The 22,114-nt window shown below is 42.9% G+C and overlaps 1 protein-coding gene across 1 annotated transcript in view; it reads right to left on the bottom strand.

The window, feature by feature from the left end:
• LOC6611118 (BAI1-associated protein 3) overlaps positions 1-22,114 on the bottom strand; it is a 45,686-nt gene that overhangs the window by 5,212 nt on the left and 18,360 nt on the right. The window contains exons 4-10 of the mRNA XM_002035639.2: positions 12,822-13,430; positions 10,457-10,706; positions 7,391-7,631; positions 5,445-5,613; positions 2,920-3,226; positions 1,641-2,153; positions 1,066-1,539 (exon numbers count right to left, since the gene is read on the bottom strand). Coding sequence (XP_002035675.1) covers positions 1,066-1,539; positions 1,641-2,153; positions 2,920-3,226; positions 5,445-5,613; positions 7,391-7,631; positions 10,457-10,706; positions 12,822-13,251 — 2,384 coding nt within the window. The 5' untranslated portion in view covers positions 13,252-13,430. The remainder of the gene's footprint in view (positions 1-1,065; positions 1,540-1,640; positions 2,154-2,919; positions 3,227-5,444; positions 5,614-7,390; positions 7,632-10,456; positions 10,707-12,821; positions 13,431-22,114) is intronic.

Here is a 22,114-nt window from a genome sequence, read left to right on the forward strand (position 1 = left end):
AATGGAGCAATTAGCCGGCAAGTAAATTTTGCTAATGCAACCCGACTCCAGGACTCAGCACTCAACACTTTGGCTGACAGCCCCTGGACATTTGTTAAATGCCTCGTCAGGATGGCCGGGTTGTTCGCCGGGCCGAAAAAGAGAAGGGCAACGTGAGAGCATTTTTATGACAGCGCAATTAATTTGGGGCTTATGTGTGTAAGCCACTTGATGTCCTCATTAAGGTTCTTTTATGGCCGCGCTAACTGGCAAATATGTGACTGATTAGTCCGTCGGGATGGCCAAGGATGCGGCTCTATGCACCTATAAATGACCCGTTATGGAAGCACTTCCGGTTGCGTTTACGGCCGTAACGTGATCTCAGCCATTAGGTGGTTCGATTTATCATTTCACTTGATAGACATTCCGAAATTGTGAAAGGAACCAGTGCTGGCATCTAAATTGATACCTAAATGGTACAGGTATCTTATAAATTCTAAACTACATTAAACAGTACGTAACTTTCGGATGGAAATGCACGCTTCCGGTTACATTTATTTGAGAAGTTAAGTGAGAAACACTTGGCCCTTTGGGTTAGAACTAGTTCAGTCACTATCAACGCTGCTGGCAATCTGTCATGACAACATTTTGTGGCCCTCATTAATGCTCGTTAGCTTTATGACTTTGACTTGGCCATTTGACAAATGCACAAGCTGATTAGAAACCGGCAACTGTAAAGTGCTCCGCCCCCGGCGCCGATGGCGGATTAGTTGGTATCGAAGTGACGGCACTTGCGTGGGGTCACAATTCAATTGGGTCAACACGGAGTTCGCATGGTAACCCCTGAAACTGGGATGGGATCGAACGGTATCCAGCTTGTTTTGTTAAATGTTCCGAGCACATTTTATGTACATACGTCTACGATGAGGACAGTGTGCGTGCACCTTGGACCAGCCATTTAATGGGCAACACGTGTGCCACATACCCAATCCAATCCAAACCGATGCGTGTGGGTGTGGGTATGGGTGTTGGACAAAGGTAACTAACCGAAACCGGCGACTAAAAGTGATCCTAAAATCTACTCACTTGTCGAAGAGGGCATGGTAGTACGTCTGTCCCAGCTGAATGTCCGCCGTTAATGTCGTTACGAAATTCGATAATGGATTGGGCATGGACTGCGATTCCCGCATCACCGTTTGGCCCCACATCACGGACCCTTTGCGCAGGGCATTGACCACCTCGCCCCTGACGCCCTTATTGAATGGACAGACGGCGCGAAAGGCCCGCATCGAGCCGAGGAGTCCCAGGCAGCGCAGCAGGAATTCCAGTCGAATTAGAGATGGCGGATTGAGGGCTGGGAAGATGTCCCTGTGCCGACGGATTTGGTTGAGGGAGCGCTCCACGAAGCCATTCATCGCATCCGCCAGCCACTGCTCCAGATCTCGACTGAGTGCCTCCTGGTTGGGCTGATTCCACTGCTTCTCCACGTCGCTCAGCAGGCGATGCAGAAACTTGGGGTCCAGCGGGGTAGATCGATTCAGTTTGGCAGCAGCCACATATCTGGAAATGGAATTATTATTTTCAAAAGAAAGTTTAAGTCAACGAATTTAGCTATTTATATATATTTATATTTAATAATTAAATAATCTATAGCAACCCACCTGGCCATGGCGCAGTGTAAGTCCGAGAGATCCGACTGCACGGCCAGCTGATGCAGAATGGTCAGAGCCGGACCCGGAAGGTCACCACACCAGGTCCACGAAGGCTCGTGCGTGGTGACCTCGTGCTGCATGAATACCCGTTGGAGCTGCTCCACCTTGTGGATCTGCTGCTCGTGGTTCTCCTCGCTAACAGTGCTCCGATCCTCGCGAGTCGAAAGCCACAACTTGAGCCGGATGCGACCCTGCACGGTGCTGCGATGACTGCGTGCTTCCAGCTTAAACCAGGCATCCAGTCCGGTGGACGGGATCTCCGACAGCGGAATGTTCACGGAGCCCAAGAAATCGTCCTGCGAACCCTGACGTGCGGATTGACACACCTGTTTGAAGAAGCGACCCAGTCCACGGACGCCACGAACCTCGTTCAGTCGCGAAACGGCGTCCATGACGCAGCTTTCGTCGTCGTGGTCCCAAATGTCCAGGTGAAAGGTGTCCGTATTGATGTCATCTATGTCGCTGCGGGAAGTAATAATGTAGGGAATTGCAATTTAATTTCAAGTGATTTATTTATACCCAAAGATTTATGGTTATTCTGGGTGCTAAGCTTTTCTGCTCCATTTAATTTATAGCTCGATTTATTCTTGCTATTAAGCTGAAACAATATTTTCCCTACCCTTTTGGTTGATTTCCCAAGAATAACACGTAATTTGTTACACTGGAAAGACCTTGGGTAATTATTGAGAAAAGATTCATATTTCGTGGAACATGTGGTTTCCATTTAATGAAGGCAATGATACAAGAATTCTGAGAAACAATAAACCAATTAAATATGTACTAATTTGTTATTCCATGAAAAGTATGAATCAACAATCTCTTTGTTATATTAATTATCGCACGAATCACTACTCGTTTATTATGAAAAGAGCATTTGAAATTTGGTATTCTTGCCTCTTTCATTTTTATTGCAGTTGCAATATAAACTTTATTCCATTTCTTATGTGCATTTGTGCTTCATTTATGGAAAATGCAAATGAATTTGTTTCTTTTATGGCTTACAACTCGTAAAATACATTCTATACTGAAACGAATCGTTGAGCATGTGACAGGGACCACAAATGCCAATGATTTGTTTAAATTTCATTTTGCTGTTGCCAGGATTTCTCATTTATCAGTCGATCAGGCGGAAACAAAAATGCCTGTCTTTTGATGCTTGCCGCTTCGATTCAGTTCCACAAATCCATCATTAAATGTCAGAGCTTAGAATCGCAATGGATTTACTTACAATTTAAACTTCTCGTTCCATTTGGGCGTCAGTGTGTGCGGCTTGATGCTGGTCGCCTTAATGAGTTTGGCCGGTACCGGTCCGCCCAGTGAGTCGCGCTGCTCCCGCCGTCCCGCCTCCCGCCGCTTGAAGCTCAGCCGGAAGCTGTGCTTCCGGTGCGGCGGCGAGTCCGTGGCGCTATTATCAAAGCCGCCGCTCATGTCCGCCGAAAGGGCGCGCGGCGTCGGCGGCAGCGGCAGCGGCGACACGGGCGGACCGCCGTTTTCGTCCGGCTGGATGCCCAGCATGCAGTACGGATCCGAGAAACCTGGGCGGGTGGACAATGAATAATTAAGTTAACATGGAACAAAGTTTTGGATTTTGCAGAGAGAGAGAGTTTCAGACTACAGAACATTTAAATGTATTAGTTAGGTTATCAAATAAAATAGTATTTAAATTATTCAAACTCTTTTGCAAGGATTAGTTAATAAATTAGTTAATTGACATACAATAAAACAAAGTTTATGTTTTTAACTCGCAGATAGCTCCACAAAAAGATATAATTTTTCAATTTTTCACTCAAGTGTTGCCCTTAAAAATACAATAATAATTCAATTAATAAGCTATGGCGGCGTAATGTAACTGATATTATGTTTTTATCTTCGAGCGAACCAAGATACAAAAAGATGGATGTTGGCATGGAGTGGGAAATGGTGGCGCATTAATGAAGAGGTCGCCTGATGACATTAAATGGCAATTAATGGCACTGCCGGCGGGGACAACGTGGCGTCAGCTGCTCCCAGTCACACATTGCGTATGATTAACATTTCATTTGCATAAAGTGCCGCTCAATTATTGAGTGCCATTGATTTACGCGCACATCGCAGAGCTCATCGCTTGCCACAGATGCCAAGATTAAGATTTTTGCACAAAGATCTACCTAATTGAAACAATTACGCAGCCTTGAGCACAATTTCTCCAACCCGACACGATATAATTTCAGGGCGATTAATTAAATTGGGTTCAAAGTGGACAGCAAATAAGCGAAGTAATATCCGATTGCCATTGCTGGCTGATTATGTACTAAAACGGATTCCTTGCGAATTCGATTTACATTTAGTGTGTTTTTGCGCCGGTAAATCGATTACGCCGCCGAAATGATTCATTTGAAATTCGGACTCGTACATTGAAGCCACTCATTGTAATGGCCAATTTGATTGTTGCCTTTCATGCTTGACCAGCCAGCCGCTGGAAGGGAAGGGCTTCACTGGCTGCTAATGAAAATCGAACCAAGCTGACCCGAATCGCACGGAACTGAACCTGATTCTCAGCCTTGCCAGCTTATTTGGCCAATCGAGAATGGGCCCAAACAAAAGCAGACCGCTCTCATCGGCCACGTTTCATTGGCAACGAGTTGTTTGCCATCTGCCCAGGGGCCCCGGGTCCACAAAACCCCCCATCCCAGCCAGAAGGATGCCTCATTCTGGCCTATTTGCTGTGCCCCCTGCCTGCAGACATTGGCCGTCATCATCAGTACATTTAACAGATGGCAGACGGCACACTAACACTGCACTACTTCTTCACGGATTGGGCACGGTGATGGGAATGGGGATGGTGATGTGCCACCCGGCCAGTCGAGCGATAGAAAAATGCTCCAACTGAAGCAGACGCAGACGAAGGAGCACTCAACGTATTCCTTACACATCCTTGAGCACATTAAAATGCGAAATTGCGTTGCCTTCGATGAGGCTGCTGCTGCTACTGCTGCACTGAGAAGAATTCCTACAAGTTTCTCTTTGAGGGTAAAGAAATGGTGCTAATCATTTCGTAGAAGACATCCAATATCAAAGTTTGCTATAACAATTTTGTTTCAACAGAATTCAACAGAATTATTTCAAAATTGAAATTAGAATGATAGCTTAAAAAAGCAATAAACTTTTAGCTCAACTTCAAATTAGATTGCCTGCAAAATTCCATGTAAGTGCCAACTTTTTTCCTGTGTTTCCGAAATAACACCTTTAGATGTAATTAAAAGTAATGCTTCACTTGCTGCCACGAACATTTCCCTCTGTGCATTTCTATTTCTGGTCGTTGGGGCTTCTGGCTCTTGAGCATAATGAACAAAATGGGAAGCATTAAATTGCAAATTTATTGAACGCACACGGAGCTGAAGGAACAAGATGGGGCATAACCAAAACTGTAACTTTGACTTGGTCGATTGGGGCAGGACAGCAACACAAATGCTGCACGGAAAATGTGGGATAATTGGTGGAAATAGTCAGCGCACATGGTGCTCAGTGCTATAGATGATGGCTCGTTTGGCTTTTTGATTTGCCCAAGTGCACACACACACACACATACACACACGCCGCATAATGCAATTACCGCAGTAGCCGCAAAATCAATTTACAAACTAAAAATATTTGCGCACGGTAGATGGATAGGCAGATTGAAACATTGAATGGGTGGCAGGTGGATGCTAGTGGGGCGGAAAAGTGCGGAAATCTGTGGAAAAGTGCGGCAAAGTGCCGATTGTGTTGGCTTACCATTGGCATCCTTTGCCTCGAGGCCATCAGCCTCGATTACCACCGCAGAGAGTACGATTATCTTTGGTTTATCCTCGGCGGAGGCGTGCAGCAGGCGATAATGACGATCCGGATTGACACCGAAGGCGCGCTGTGCGTGCAGATACATTTCGTCCTTGTAGTGTGCAAACTGTGCTCCGGATTTCGTAAGGAGTATGGAGCATGTTGCGCCACATTACGTATACGCCGCATGTGACGCGACCAGGGAGAGAGTAAATATTTTCAAAAATTTAATTTAATTATATTGTCGTTCATTTGTAAATATTTTGCAAGTCAACAAAATTATAATTTCATTTTTGGGACAAAAATTTGCATATTTCGCTTTGGCTGAAATTTCGTTTTTTGACTACCCGCCTCCGCCTCATCGAAAAAATCCACTTTCTTTTCACTCTCTTTTTTCTATCGAATGTATTGATTTATCCTCGTTGAATTTATTAGCCTGCCGTCTTTTGATTTCAATCACGCTTCGAAAAACGCTTTCATCATTTTCCCCACTACTGGGATGTTATTATAATTTGATTTGATGAATAATCTGACTTTCATTAAATTTACTCGATAGATTGGTGCACACCATCTGCATTTAGCGAGCAATATTTTAAAAATTTAATTACATTTACTTGTAGTACGCTGTTTTGGATGAAGAGAACTTGGATTGATTTTTAAGTGGGAAAATTAAATATTCCTTCTGTGTGCCGAACTAAATCAGCGAATTGGATTTTTGCGACTTAAGCCCGATGATCCCAGTTACATTTATACTCATTAGCAAAAAATGAAATGGCGCCCTCATTTAAGATACTCTTACTACTACTGCAACTAAAGTCTTTATAATTGAAAATAATCGGAGCTCAGCTCGGTTTGTTTATCTTTTAAATGGCACACCACTTGGCCGGATTGTTACCAAGCAACCTTCGCAATTCAGCAACTGTTTCTGCAACTTACCCGCATTCCATTTCGTTTTTACTTTTATTTTATTTTTTCCGCTTTTCATTAATTTCCATTAGGGCAGGTTTAACCCTCTGATGACTCGCTGGCCGAGCAAATCGCATTTATTTGTAATTATTTACCATTAAATGCAAAAACTCGAGCATTGGGGACGCCCGCAGAGTCGGCCAGGCAATAACTTTACTGACATGGCCAACTCACTTCTTCGTCCTTCGTCCTGTTTTCTCATTTCTCGATCCGCTTTGCGGAAACCCGCGAGATTTGACCGGTTTCAACTCAATCACAGCAGGAGCGAAGTAACCTTATTTTACGCTACTAGTTGAAACTTTTGTTATGATGGCGTAACCTTGCCATCCACCACCCACTTTCACTCCCACTGGGAAGGAACTGCTCAAGTTTCATTAGTTGTGCACTGGGCGTCTAACAATTTTCTTACTGCTAAATTAAAAACGATAATTGAAAAATGAACTCGTGTTAAGCCGGGCTCGGCCATGGCAGAATTATTGGGAAATTCCTTTTGAAAATGGCAATCAGCAATGAGAAGGAAAAGTAGCACATTTTTAATTGAATTTTGCTACCCTCTCAACAGAGACTTGGGAGCTTGAGTGCTGGGAAATGGAAGAAATATCCCCATCCACCCACTTGATTTCGTCCAGTTGCAAAATCTCCGAATCCCAGAATGTGCTTCCTTGCCTTTGGGCTGGCCAAAACCCCAAGCATTAATCATTCAAATTGCAAAACGTCTCAAAGCTTAATGCCGGCGATTAAGCCTTTCAATCATGTGGTGTCCCCGCCCCGAAGCAAAAATGTTTTCCGTATCTCCTAAATCGCCCTAATTTGTGTAATTTGCAACTATTTGCATAAGTCCCCGTAACCCAAACCTAAGCTCCATCCCAAAAATGTCCCAAATCATAATTGTATTCGAAGCAGCTGAGGCAACTACTCATCCCGGAATATTGATTTACCTGTCCACCTGGAGCCGGTGCGCCCACCGTATTGGCAATGGTGTGCAGCACCTCCGCATACAGCTTCTCCTTCTCGTCCTGGCGGTCAATGGACTCCTCACCCGCCGGCGGATCACGTTCATTCTCGGGATTAGCCTCGGCACGTGCTTCGGCGGCACGCGTGGCCGACATGCGACGATTTTCACGTTTCCAGCCCAGCGATGTAAAGTTCTCGAAGTACGACCCATCCGTTTCCTGAACGCTGTGAAGGGAAACACATACAAAAGGGCTATAAAATAGGGTTATACATTGGAATACGTATGTGTGCATTTTTATGGAGTCTCACTCACTCACTCACTATCTCCCTCTCTCTCTCAGTCGATTGGATATCAAAGGATATTCAAATCGACTGCTGCCGCTGTCAGTTGGGTGTCCAACTTTAATTGGCACTGTCAATATGCCGTTGCCGACATACAAATGTGACAGTGCCGTACCTATTTCAACTTTGATAAGGGTCGTCGCTTGTTGCCGCGTACCACTCGGCGTATGCTTGATATCCAAAAACCAGAGGCTTTCCCTGAGCCGCTAATTGTATACAAATTTTCACCCGTTGGCACACAGAAAAAATGTCTATGAACCCAACTTAGTTAATTATTAAAAATATTTAATACATTTTGAAACCAACTTCAAATTTTACCTTAAGAAATCTAAAATTTCGCCTACTGAAGTTTGCTGCAAATTATATAGGTATGAGCACTTAAAACCAGGTAAACTTTATCCAAAATATTTTGTTTACAGTGCATGCTAGATTGAAACTTTTTGGCTTTGGTCCTAACTATTACTAGTCCCGATAGTTGATGCTCCTAATCATTTGATTTGCATGCCCCGCACTCTGGCAAAATCCCATCGGATTTATTCGAGCAGCTGTGGCAGGAAAAAAGAAAATTTTGGCCAAAAACTTTGTCCACTCAGCAGGGAAAACAGCTAAGCGGCTTAACTTTGTCGTCGGCGTTGATGATTTTTTACGTTTACGTTTATGGCACAAAATAAACTGAAGAGCCCACGAAAGTAGGCAACAATTTCTGTCGGCACTTTTTCCTTTCGACCCCGAAATGTTGGGAACACACGCCTTTCGGTGTTCATCTAGACAAATATGTAAATAAATATATATATACTTATATAAATGGGGGTGAGTGTTTGGGGCGGAAGGCGTGTTCGTGCGAAAATGGTCAACATAATTGCCGTAAATGATAGTGTAGACTAACTGCGTTGTCTAAAGTTGTCCCACTCTAAAGTTGTTTTGTGAAAAAATTTAATTTTAAAGTTTTCGCCCAGATGTTTGAGTTTGCTTTTATTTTTCTTCTTGCTGTCTTGCTATGTGATTTCATCGCCTCGGAGAACGCTCATTTTTGGTTTCAATTTTTAAGATTTTTCCACAGTATTCTTGTCATTTTCTTCTTTTTTCGGGCTGAGGGAAAAGTTTTTGCTAAACTTTTTTATATTTCGTTCGTATTTATTTAGTCGCAAATATTTATTTTGTATTTAACTTAAGGTAAACAATTTTAAGGGCGCAAAAGTTTGTTTTTTTTTTTGTTCAGCACATAATTAATATTGGTTTTTATTTGTCTGACTGCCAATTGATGCTAAATAATTGATAAGCAGCGGCTTTGTGTTAAGAGGGCTCTTATGAAATATAAATTAATCAGTCCCACTGCGAGCAATTTATTTTCGTTTTGCTAAAATTTATCGGCTGTGGTGACAAACCAAAGTTGTGGCAATTAGTTGTTAATGCATAAAATATGAGTTCTCGCGCATCAATTGCATTTTAATAAGCTCAATTTTTGGTTTGACTTCCAAATGGCGGATAAATTGTTTCTTTTCAACTAGTGTGCAATTAAATGTGAATAAATCAAATTGCTGTGCAAATGTGAAAAAAATTAATTTCAATATTGGTCAATATCCACTGGTCTGCGCCCTAGGTCATGAGTTTACAAAGCGGTGAAAATTAATTTCATCCTTGAACAACTTTGGTGTACTTTACGAGACCAATTATGCCGGAAAGCCAAAGCCAGCCATGTTAATGGATGTTAAAACTTCGCTGCTGGCAGCTCGGGCTCTTCAGGACGCATTTCACACTTTCGGCTCATCAAAACCTCATATTTCTTTAAGCAATCTCCAGAGTAAACCTCATTTTCGGGCTTAATTAAATGTAACCTGTGATCCGCACTCGCGACGAGCGCACATTTCCAGGTTAAGCAGATGCCGCATTATGCAAAGTGCTGGAAAAGCTGCCTTTTGAGGCACAAAGATGGTGCTGCAGCGTCTGGAGGATGTTGCACCTGGATGCCACATGATTCTCGGCCGCATTGAGAGCAATCCAAGGACCCAAAAGAGGCACCTTTAAGCCCAGTGAACAAGACCCTCTATTTGTGAGTTTGTGTGTGTGTGTGTTTGTGCAGGTTATTCCCAAACAAACTTTTCGACACTCAAAGGTTATTTCGCCCGCATCCAAAGTTGCCATGGTCCTAGGCAAGTGGGCGGGTGCTGAAGTTTCTTTCCAATTTCGACGCCCAACTAACTGAAGGAACTTTTGGAATTACGTAATTATGAAGGTCGAGCGGTAAAGTTTTTGTTTGGCAATTCGGAAAACAAATCGAAAAACACAACTGTGATATTGATGTACATTAATTAATTGGTATGTATGTAATTTATTTTAGATTTTCCCCGCATTTGGTGACTCCCAGCGCCACGCCTTGTTTACTTTACTGCCCTCCAAATCCCCAAAGAAGCTCATTATGCCGCAATGTTAAATTTATGCATTTCACATGCGAATACCTCTGTATTCTCGTGTGTGTGTGTGGGTTTTGGTGTGTAAATATCTGGCAGCCAAGTTGGGGGAAAATATTAGCATTTCCATCTGTGGGTTAATTACCTCCAGCAAACATGCGCCTTCACCCATTCCATCTCCAAACCAATCTCCGCCAGACAGGCATTAAATTAGCCAAATCCATTGGCACTTCATCAACTATGCATTAAGGGCACCGGACTTGGATTTGGTCTCGGTTCTGGCTATGACTTTGGACTTACCCGGAATTGGAGCGCGGATCCACTTCGGGCCAGCTCAGGCGGCGTTTGCAGAAGGCCAGCGGCGGACGAGGCGGCGGATCCGGTTGATGCAGTGGCGAATTGCGTTGCCTGAAGGATCCGGTGCGCGGTGGAGCCAGGCATTCCAATGCACGCGACTGGCGACGCGACTGGGGCGTGCCACCTGGCCCAACGGAGCCGGATGTCGAGGGACTGCCGGGTCCCGCGGCACCACCTGGTATTTTGGGGTAACCTTTGGGAAAAAAATTAGAAGGGGTAAAAGCATGTGCTGAATTACATAAATCAATATGGAGCAGGCGAACAAAAGTTATTATACTTATTTACTCTATGGTTTGTATTTGGTTTGACTTCAATGTAAAAATATAAATAATATACCATTAACAATCAGTTTTACTACCTATTTGCAAAGGCATAAAGAAAATAGACCCATGTTTGTTTTCCCTTAGTGCTTCTGTGAACTTTCTTCACATCGAAATAAGAAGATTGAACAAAGTCATACGAAAAGTTTGATCTTGGAAACTATTTGTTCAATATCCTATAATTTCCCGCAACATGCAAATGTCTGTGGAGCACAGCTAGCTGATGGCCACGCTCACGGAAAGTCAGGTGTGTAAGGAACGCAGTCAAAGTCAATGTGGTGCGATGTGGTTCCGTGTGGTGCAGTGGTCCGTGCTGAAGGCAACGGTAGTGGCAACTGCAACGGCACTGCAACCGCAGCCCGCAACCTTGACATGCATCTGTGTGGGTCCTGTGGCTCCTGCAGCTGGTCCTGGTTGCCACTCCTGGCTGCCAAGGACTACGACTACGGTGGCGGAGAGTGCCTGTTGTGCGGGGTTTCGAATGGAAATAGCTAACCATTGATGTGGCTATGAAAAGAATGCTTTTTTTCTGGCCAAGTAGCGGTTAAGCCGGGCCAACTAAAAAATTGCAAAGAAAAGCAACGAAAGGAATACGAATATGCGCTCGAATTTCGGTTTGGTTTAAAAGTGTGCACAAGGCGTAAAGTCAAAGTTGGACTGCAGTGGACTGCGGAATTGGGAAAGGCGCTTACACACGTTGATGGGATATTTTTTTTTTTTTTTTGTAGCATGGAAACGACAATTCCCCGTTGGCAGCTGTTTGGCCAGGAAAAACCGCTCGTTCGCCGCTCGTGCAACAAGATAAGCCAATTTCAATTTTGATTCAAATGCTGCAGACGTCGGTGAATCAAAATCCCAGCCAAATGGCAAGTCAATGTCGTTGGCAATGGCAATGGCGATGGGCATGTGATGGCTATGGCGGAAAGTTCAGGATCCAGCGGTTTGTGGTCCTGCCATTCCTGCTCCTTCAACTGCTGATGCTGATGCTGATGCCACTGCTGCGTCTTGACATTTAAATGTGTTTGCATTTGCCAACTGCGATAGAAACAACAACCTTGTACATCGTTTAACTTGGCAAACAAGTTTTGCATAGCCAAACGGAGCCAAAGCGGAAACGAAGCCGCACAAGAAGTCACATATGCATGCTGATTGCTTTCGCTTCGCCAGCTATCATACACTGAGAGAAATTAGTGTTACACGAGCAAGATAGTTTTGTATTTGTATATAAGATACAAAATCTAAATAATTGTGCTAGATCAAATTTATTTGGCTTTAAATGTTATTTTCCAGCTACACATATGCTATCAAATATTTCAAAACCCAAAAACATTTTTCTAGAATTTTTGTTCTTTGTGTAAGAACCACTATCAGCCACCAGAACCAACTGGCACCCCATTGCGGTGGTTTAGTCTGCACATTTGTTGATCCATATGCGAGAGGCGTTGCTGGCCAAAAACATTCGGCGATTGGGAAACTTTGGTCGCATTTGGCGGATGGCAAGACATGTAATGTAATTTTCATATTGAGAACCGATGACGACGGCGTCTGGCGGATTCAATAAACTTTTCCATGTTTACCATCTTTGCGGCACGCATACGCAAACAAATTGTTTTTTTTTTTTGGGCCAAGTTATGGCAGCTGATGAAAAGTGAAAGTCAACTGAGAGCCAAGTTAAAGGTGTATCTTGGGTACTTTTCATACGTACTTCTGTACACGATTTCTCGATAAGTCCGGAGGGTTAAAACCACATCGGAAAACTCCATTAACAACTTAACTAAAAACTAAATATAATATGCACACTAAAGCCTCAACGAAATTATAATGATTTAAATAGCAATTCTTTAAAATATGTTGTAAGCTATTAATTGTAATGGGATTAAAATCAATAAAATAACAAATATTTATTTTAAATGTATTTTCCCACATTTAAATAAAGTACATTAGTACATTTACCAAAAATAAAAAACCTTATTGTTATCAGAACTCACCCAGTAATGGATTGGTGGCATTTGGATTGCCGATTACCACCCCGCCGGAGGGGTAATTACTGCCGCACGTCGAAGATGCCACCACTCCGGTGGGCGGGGCAGGGGTGCCATAGACGCCCAGTCCGCTGCCGATGCTCGCCTGTTGCTGCAAGGGGGCGTGGCCATGTTGCTGCTGCTGCTGCTGTTGTTGTTGCTGCTGTTGCTGTTGTTGCTGCGGAAGTGACTGCTGCAATGGCTGCTGCGGAAACGGCACCTGCGGCTGCTGCAGCTGCTGCGGCTGGCCGGAAACGAGGCCGCCAGATGTGGCGCCTCCGATCCCCGACTGCTGTTCACTCGACTCCTGGCGGGAAAGCGAGAAGCGACGATTGCCCAGGCCCAAACTCGAGATGCCACTTGTTACATATTGCTGCATGGAGCTGAGGAAACTCATGGCGTCATCTGGCTTTCTTATCTGGCTGGCTGGTAATTGGCTCAACTTGTTACTCCTACTCCTCGTCGTTTTTTTTTTTGTTTTTTGCGAAATTAATCACTTGGAAACTTGCGCCCGGGATTTGCCTACCCCGATTATAAATTGGTCCAGACTCGCGCCGTTTTTCGCTTATCGAGACTCTGCAAGGATAAAGACGAAACGAGATGTTTGTTTAAGGTGGAAAACTTCTGCAATCCGCTGGAGAATGGTACTCAGCTATTTTTGGGCAATAATTGAATTTTGACCCCGGGACTTGAGCGGGAATTATGTGTATGTATGTAAGTAAACATTTTCGTTTTCAGAATAAAAGCAATTACATAGTAGAAAAGCCAGACGAAGTGCTCTTCCAAACAAAAAGAAAAATTAATTAAGCCAACTTGTTTGGCACTTTTATAGCCAGTGCATTCTGGGACTGTGATTCGAGTTCCCCAATGTCCCCGATTTACCAGTCAGTCATTATATTTATCTTTGATTCGTTTCGTCAGCAGTTTTGTTGACTTACCGCCCGTCTCCTATTTGCTCATCCAAATTCAAGGAGGGGGAAAAAAAGGACGATTGCATTTAGGCTCCGGTTCACTCCTCTATAGACATTCATCGATTGATTGAAGCGTCGTTTTGCTCACTTCAAGGCACAGCTCTTAATTAAATTTCTTTTGAAGTACGCCCCCAGTATCGCTGGCCTAATTAACCTTTAATCAGCTGAGCCTAATGAGCCGTTTTTGGATTCACAGCTAATCGATCTGCATGAATAATTGGGCGCAACACACATTCAAGGTAACACAAGGACGAGTTGTCCTGGTCCATAAATTAGCCCACATATATGGCCTCGCACAAAATAATAATAATAATTATACGAGCGAAAATAAACGCTGGACCAAGCAGAAAAGTAGCTAATTAATTAGTTTGCCAGGTTTTGGCCCTCATTTATGGATGAGCAAATCGGCTGGCGAAAATGAAATTCCAAATTGAACACCAACAGTTTTGGGACCAGCTTTTCCCCCAGCCATCCAAACGTGACGAGCTTAGTTGTCCGTCTTTTCCTTCCGTTGAAATTTCCATGGAAATGTATCCGGATAAAGGCTCCTGGGCCATTTCGTTTTGGCAATAAGAATGAAGTAGCTTAAACTTGGGTGGAAAGCGTAGAAAATTAAAGGATTTTATGCTTGCAGAGTAAAGCTTTTCTAATCAAAAATATTATTTGCGAAATCTGTTTTATTGAATAGTTTAAAGCTCAAAGCTCTGTGCCTTATAATTAATTATTTAATATTCTAGCTAAATATTTTCTAGATATATCTGGTATTTATTCCTACAACTGAACTACTGAATACCAAAAATTCGAATAAATATGAAAATAAGCCATTCAACGTTTGTCAATTTCACATCGAGCAAAAATTTCATAATAGGATTTCGACGAGATCAATAACATTTCACGAACTATCTGTTGTTAAGCTGGCCCACAATAAAATACTTGGTTATTGTCAACCTTTTTACTGTCGTCATAAGAACAAAACTGATTAAATTCTCAACATTATCGTGGCTGGCAACACGCCGGATAGTGTAGTCGAGTACTCTCGGGGACAATGAAAGGTATTATGTGCTGTGCTGAGTGGCTTTAAAATGCCATAAAAGCAAGCTGTGCCAGGATATGGCCTTAAATGGCCAGCAGTCATAGCAACTGGAACTACAGTTGGCAAACAACTCGCATCCAGCAAAAACAATGGCCAAAACAGCGATGATATTGCGATGTGTAAGCCACTGCGTTCGTGGGCGTAATCAGCGCATTCATGCATGGTGCCGTCTCTCTCTGTAAGCGGTACACCCGTCTCTTTCTAGGCGGCATTAGCTTCCGCATGTTATCCTGCTTACAACTGGTGCCATAATTAGCGGACTCTGAAAATAATTTGCAAACCATTTTTGTTATCTCATTGTAGTATCTGTGTGTGTGGCCGGGTTTATTGGGTTTTCGTTTTGCTTGCCCAAAAACGCTAAAAATAAATCAACCAACACACAAAAGTTGATTTATATGGTGCACGTAAATTTGCCATTAAGCGACTGACAAATGTATTGCAATTAAATGAAATGAAAGCGGAGCCACAACAGCAACAGCTGCCCACCACCACCTATAGATATATACATAGATAGATATAGCCACATGCATGTGTGTGAAGGAAAGGGGCCATAAATACGCAGCCAACTTGGCTTTAATTAAGATTAATTAGTCACTGGCCGAGTCATTGTGCCATGTGTGAGTTACTAGGTGGCTCAAAGCACAGCAAATACGAAAAGTTCTGTATTTCTCACTAAAATGTTTGTTATGCCATCTTGAAGAGCTCTCTGTTTCAATAGAACCCTTCCTTATATAGAATATAAAAAACGTAATTAATCGTCATTTAACCATATATTTTTTCAGTGCACTAATGTAAGCCATAAAGGAAGGCCACATGCCATTTCAATCTATTTAGTTTTTATTAATGATTGCGCATACGACATGTGGACCGAGTGAGAAGAAGTGGTGCCTGCGTGGGTTTTCGTTTGCCGTCAGCAACCCTTGTTCGACAAAAGTTTTCTTCGTTCGCGGGGGTAAAAAACTAAATTAAATGTGGATTGCACTAATGTGACTTCCCGAATGCTCTGAAGAGTTGTCACAACACAGCGCTCTCCATCAACTCGCAGTAATTATCGTTTTTTGTGCCCCAAAATGAACTGAGACAAGGGTCTAGTCCATTTTAGACACATTTTGTGAGCTGATTTGGTTGCCATGCATAATTTGAAAACATTTCGTGAGCCAGCCACCCACCTGTGCAAACAATCCTGCGGTAGCAAGTTGCACACAAAAAGTTGCGAAAACCAAATAGAAGGCGGAAAATTGAAAAACACCCTCGTGGATTTTAGCAATAAGAATTTTAAATACGCTAACCAAAGCTTGAAAGATTGTAATTGTCTGAAGCGAAGATGAATAATAAATTAATCCCTAATATAGGGTATCCTTGAGCAGGAAATAAATTTAAATGCAGGGTGTTTGAAATTTTAATGTTTCATCATATACCTTATATCACAAAAGCCACAGCTATAAATAAGCTGTGTAAAAAACGCAGAGTTCCCCAAAAAACGAAAGGAATTCGCGCACACCCGCAAAAAAAACCAATTGTAAGGCAATTTCAAAGGCAAAATTATTATGTCGCTTTATGTCATTTTTTTCTTTCGCGAAAGCCAAGTTTTTTCCAGGCAACTGGCAGATGAATGTGTTGCGCATACCGCTAAAAAAAAAAAAAAAAAAATTGAAAATGGGGGTGAAGTTCAGGATGTTTTTGGGGCGCCGAATATGGGGATTTTAGGGTGCACGGTTGTACGTGAAAATGACAAAGCAGCTGCTCAACAACAAACGGCAACGCATGCTCTGGCATAAAATTTATTTTTCACTCCTGGCCCGCACATGATATGTGGCTTTAAATATCTGCAGGAAAAAGAAAGGAACGAAGGAAAAGCCACTAAACCGACATGAAAAAAAGTCCAGAGAAAAAAGTCGTTTACATTGCGGCAGATATTCCAGATTCGACATCTCAAAAAGCAAAAATTGCCATGGCTTGGGCTAAAAACTGAGCCAAACAAATGTGTGGCATTCAAATGTCTTGCTTAGTTGTGTGTGTGCGTGGGCGTGGCACAACATAAATTATTTTACGCACGGGCTGACACCGAAATTCAGGGAGCGAAACGGCCTTAACAATGCTGCAATTGTGGCCAAATATAATTTAATTGCCATCGGCAACTGTGGCAACCAGCCAGGTTAATAGCAACCAATAATGGTAATAATTATGGCTTTAACAGCAGGAACCATGGCCATTAGCAACCATATTGTTCAAAAAATAAACATAATTAAAATGTTTCTTTAGAAACCACATGCCATTCGTAATGAGAGGTATGGATAATAAATTTAGAAAAAAATATTCTTAAAAATAATAATTGCTAAGCACAACTTGCAACTTTAAAGTACAACTGTTACTAAGTAGCTGTTTGTAATTGATTGCTGTTTCTGAAAAGATAGAAAACTATTGTTGTACTCTCCGTAATAAAGCGATGAAAGGTGATGCGATAAGCATGAATTGCATTAAACGTGATGCAAAAAAAATTGCATCCACCACAGAGACCAGAAATCGAGGGATTGTGTGTCCGCCCACAGGGATTTCTCGTTTTTCCGCTTCATCAGTATTGGCATCATCATCAGCACCATCGTCATCACCATAAATCACAAAAGTGCAGCATATGCATCGCAATCCGCACTTTCCCTGCCCCCCACCCTCGATCATTGTTTGCTTTGGCAATTTGTAGTCAGCATGTTGCCGGGCCGAAAAGCAAGGACTCGAGCGCTATTTCTCTGTCAAATGCAATAAACCAGAGATCCTTCTGTGTGTATGTGTGTGTATAAGATGTCTGGTGAGGAACAGCAACTACAGCAGCAGGACTAACTGGCCAGGACAATGGGCAAAAGGGGCCATGAGTAATGGGCATCGAGCATGCAAAAGTGCCGAACTGAACGAACTGAAAGGCCGTAGAAGGAGTTCCCTTTGATAAATGCGCCCAAGAAGGGTCACCTGCCTTGTGCAGCTGTCTGTTAAATTGCTTCATTTGTTAAGGCGAAAAACGGAGAACAGAGGGAAAACACAAGCGTTACACGCAATCCTGCGAACAACGGGGCGTATGGGCAACTTGCGCAAATGCAACAGAAATTCAATTAACTTGCTGGATTTGCGGCTATAAATTACACAGGTTTTGCCATCAAAACACGCTGCACTTATGGCGGTTGCGAGAAATCCTGTAGATGCCAATCGTCCTTAAGATTAACCAGTCAGGGGGAAAATCGACAGAAGATCTCAAGACTCGAGCACTTTCCACTCTCACACAGAAACTTTAATGCAAGTTTTGTGTACTGAAAGGGATTTAATTAAATATGCCTCGTCTTTCAATCCAAATTTCCATATGTAAGAGGTTTTCTTACCCTTCCAGCTTCATCGCAAGTCTAAGGGGACCATGGAATGGCCAATTAAAACTATCAAATTACGTATAAGCCTAGCGAGGCGTACGCAGGCTGCCTAATTAGACGCAGGTCTTGAGCAAAACTCAAGTAAGACATCTTACAAGGTACACTCAAAGAAATTAGATTATAATTCAACAATACTAATTTAGGCTTTTATTTTGATGCCAAATGCAATAGTTGAATATATTTTATCGTAAGAACTTCGTACAACTTTTCTACTTACTCAAACACTTCCCATTTCTCTCAGTGTTATCCCACTCCCAGAGGACACTGGATCCATCCATTGACTATATTTGCGGTGGCGCAAAAATGTTTTCGCCAATGAGGAATGTGTGGCCCTGGAAATTGGAGGCGCGTCACACACATACGCATGCATAATTAATGTGCCTTGTATATTTGCGTGTGTGTGCGTGCTATGTGTGTCCTATTTCGGCTAATTGTGAAGTGTGGCCAAAACCACGAAGTGGCTGTAGCGACACACATGCCGAGTCAACGTTTAATTGTCGCCTTTGATATTGCAACAATTTGAAAGTGCCTGCCGCTTGAACTCCCCTGCCACAGATGCTTTGGCCGCCTTTAATTACCAATTCCAAGCATGCTCGGCTCATTCAAAATCGATGGGGAAATTACGCCTGCACTTGTTCGTACTGGTTGTGGCCCCAAAACTAAGTACAAACTTTCGATAAACTCTTTATGCTGCTAATTAATGCATAATATTGGCTAAATTCTGTGAGGCACTGGCCATGCAACTTTTAAAAGTTTTGGATAAAGAGCATAAGACTTAATGAGTAAATATAGACATTATTTTAAAATTTTGTTAAGAATATTGTACAAGTCTTAAAATTATTACATGAAGAAGTTTGTAAAGCAGTAACTATGAAATCCTTTCCCGAATTCATCGATTTCTCATTTTTAGAAAAGACTTGCTTTCTTATTCATTTAAGAGTTGGTTTTCAAACTATTTTAAAGCTTCTTTAAAATTGGTTTTCAGTTTGCTTTAATTATTTTGTTATACTAATTGGCCTTTTAGCGTTTAGTACCTCCAAAATATCTCACCCCTTTCAATTTCCACCCCACCTCTTGACCATGTGCGCTGAACTTGAAAGTCACCTTGCCTTTGTTTGATGCGTTTTTTGACGCCAATCAACGCCATGGGGAGTGCTAATGGTTGGAGATCCCCCCAAAATAAATGTGTGTATGGGTCTAGCAGCGCTTTGTTTGGCGTTGACATGTCAAATAGCGAACAACAAAAGTGGAGGCAAAGGAACGAAGATGTTGCAGTAGCACCAGCAGCTTCCACAGCTCAACATTGTTGCAAATTACAAGAAAATCCAAAACGGCTCAATGCACAACATCTCCTGGGGGCAAAAGGGGATTCGGGGTTGGGGCTTCTTGGGGGGCATGACAGACTGCGGGGGAGTGGGGCGAAGATGGGTTATGGTTCTGCCAGACGTTCAATGTTTCCAACTCGTTGAGCTCGGCTTTAAGTTCATTTTTACTGGGTTAGCAAAGGACCATCATAAAGATTGCTTTTCAGCTTCTGCTTCGTTCTGTTCTGTACTGTTCTGGATTTTTTCTCCATTGGCCTTTATGCCGACCGGGTTTATTGTTTGCTTTCATTGCGTTTTGTATTAACCCATTCCCCGTTTGCCCCGTTCAAAGTACAAAGTCTGCAATTAAGGGCGCCGCAGCTTATTTACGAACTTGGCCGGCGTACGCGGCGTATGCGCAATGCACACACCGCGTTGCGGAGCAATGAAAATGTATTTTTGTACTGCACATTCAGGCTTTTGTTTGCTTAAATGCTTGGTAATTAAAACGTGTTGCTGCCAGTGGTACGGTACAGTGCGGAATTTTCGCAAACTATGTGGGATTTTTGCTAAGGTCAGGTCAGGACTTAAATGGGAAACTAATTTCGCACTATGTTTGCTTAAAGCCAAGTTATTTTATTTTACCTAACCAACGTTGAAATGCAATTATTCAAGCAGCATTTTAAGTATCACTATGTTTTGGCTAGCTAACGTTTAAGTTAATTGCTTAAAACTAACTGAACTCAATTGGAGGAGGCAGTAATTCCCTTGGTAAAATATCCTTTAACATTTCTGTGACAAACCATTAGCCGATTGGCGGCTTAAAGAGGGGCTTGGTTCGTGCCCAAGTAATCTGTATTTCATTCCCCATTCGTTTTTTATGATTTATTTTCGTTAAGGACCCTTCAGTTTTGTTGTGTTGTTCGGCCCTCATATACATTTTTCATTATTCTGTTTTCCACATATATATATTGGCCATGTTTTTTTATGTGACGAAATGCCTGGTGGCATTCGGTTGGCACGGCGATGTCAACAGAACGTTAAGCGGGATTAGGACCGCCGCTTTGCGCTTTTGTTTTTCCGAATGTCGCCAACATCATCAACAAGGTGACATAAGAGGAGTGAACAAATAAAACCCAAAAAAAAAGAGAAGAAGGCACAAGATTGCGCCTCACATCCTAACGCTCTTAACGTGGCCATATTTTGCATATGGCTTTAATGGCGGCTTAGCAGCGTAAAAATAGCAAAAGTCGCTAAAACGTCGGATGACTGGATGTGTGGGTGGGATGGTGGCCAAGACAAAGGAAGATACTCGCACAAAAGTGGCTCTTGTAGCGACAGCTTTGTTGTCTGGATGCCGCACGCTGCTCGAGGCAGCCAAAATGCGCAGGAAACTTCGGCCCAAGAAAGCGGTGGCAAGTTGCTGAGTAGGCGGGCAAAATGGGTTAAGGATGGGCGGTTTGGGGCAATTGCTACTGTCAGCTGAGCAAAGTTTTTAATTAAAATAACCGAGCAATAAAACAGCGCAACGAACACACACACACACATTCGCACGCACTGAAAAAGGGAGCCATGTTAAATGGGAAATTAGCAGGCGACAACTTCTCCTGGTCACATGCATAACGTATACGCCATGGTGGCCCTGTCCTGCGACGCAATTAAAATTTAACAGCACCCGACGCATTTCGTTGCCTATTTCTTACTTTGTTTCCCATTCAACAGTACGTCCTTTGAATATTTATTGTGGCAAAGGTCAATGCTATGGCCTTGAACCCTTTGCCCCGCAAACACGCTCAAAGCGACCACTCGAAGGTCTGAAATTTGCGAGGGCTTCACGCTTGGACAGACAATAGCTAAACCGTCAGGGGGGCTCATTAAAAAAACATAAATCAAGCCGCGCTCCAACGGCCTGCAGTTAAAAGCCATCGCAATGCATAATGAAAATTGTCCGAGCGAAAAACAGTATTCCGTAGTAAATTGAAATTGCTCGGACAAACTTGGATTTAAGAGAAGTGCGGCGGGAAAATGCAAAAAAAAAAACAAAAAAAATTCACAGACTGTCAGGATGGGAAAAGGAAAAGCGTGATGATGCGTTGGCGTGCGGCTCGCAGCTCTGCAGCAAGATTGATTGATGACATGACGTCAATTTGCCAGAGCCACTCAGTCTCGGTCCGCCTGAAACCTCCAGCTACATGAATGCAAAGGGATCCAGGATCGAGGACCCAATGTGCCCAACCACCAGGGGCGTGACCAGCGACATGGGCCTCGACCATGGCGATGACGATGAAAAGACAATGAAAAAGGCATTAAAACTGCGGTCGGACCGAGGCTAAATATTATCACTCCTGGCGGAATGAGGGATGATGTGCCACACGGGGGTGTCCTTGCGGTGCATGTTATGGTCTGTTTGTGGGCGTGGCATTTGGATATAATAATAAACACAACTAAGACCCGTGGAGCGAGCTAACGAAGTTGGGTGTTG

This window comes from Drosophila sechellia, chromosome 3L, assembly GCF_004382195.2.
Source record: "Drosophila sechellia strain sech25 chromosome 3L, ASM438219v1, whole genome shotgun sequence".
In the NCBI taxonomy this organism is placed as follows: domain Eukaryota; kingdom Metazoa; phylum Arthropoda; class Insecta; order Diptera; family Drosophilidae; genus Drosophila; species Drosophila sechellia.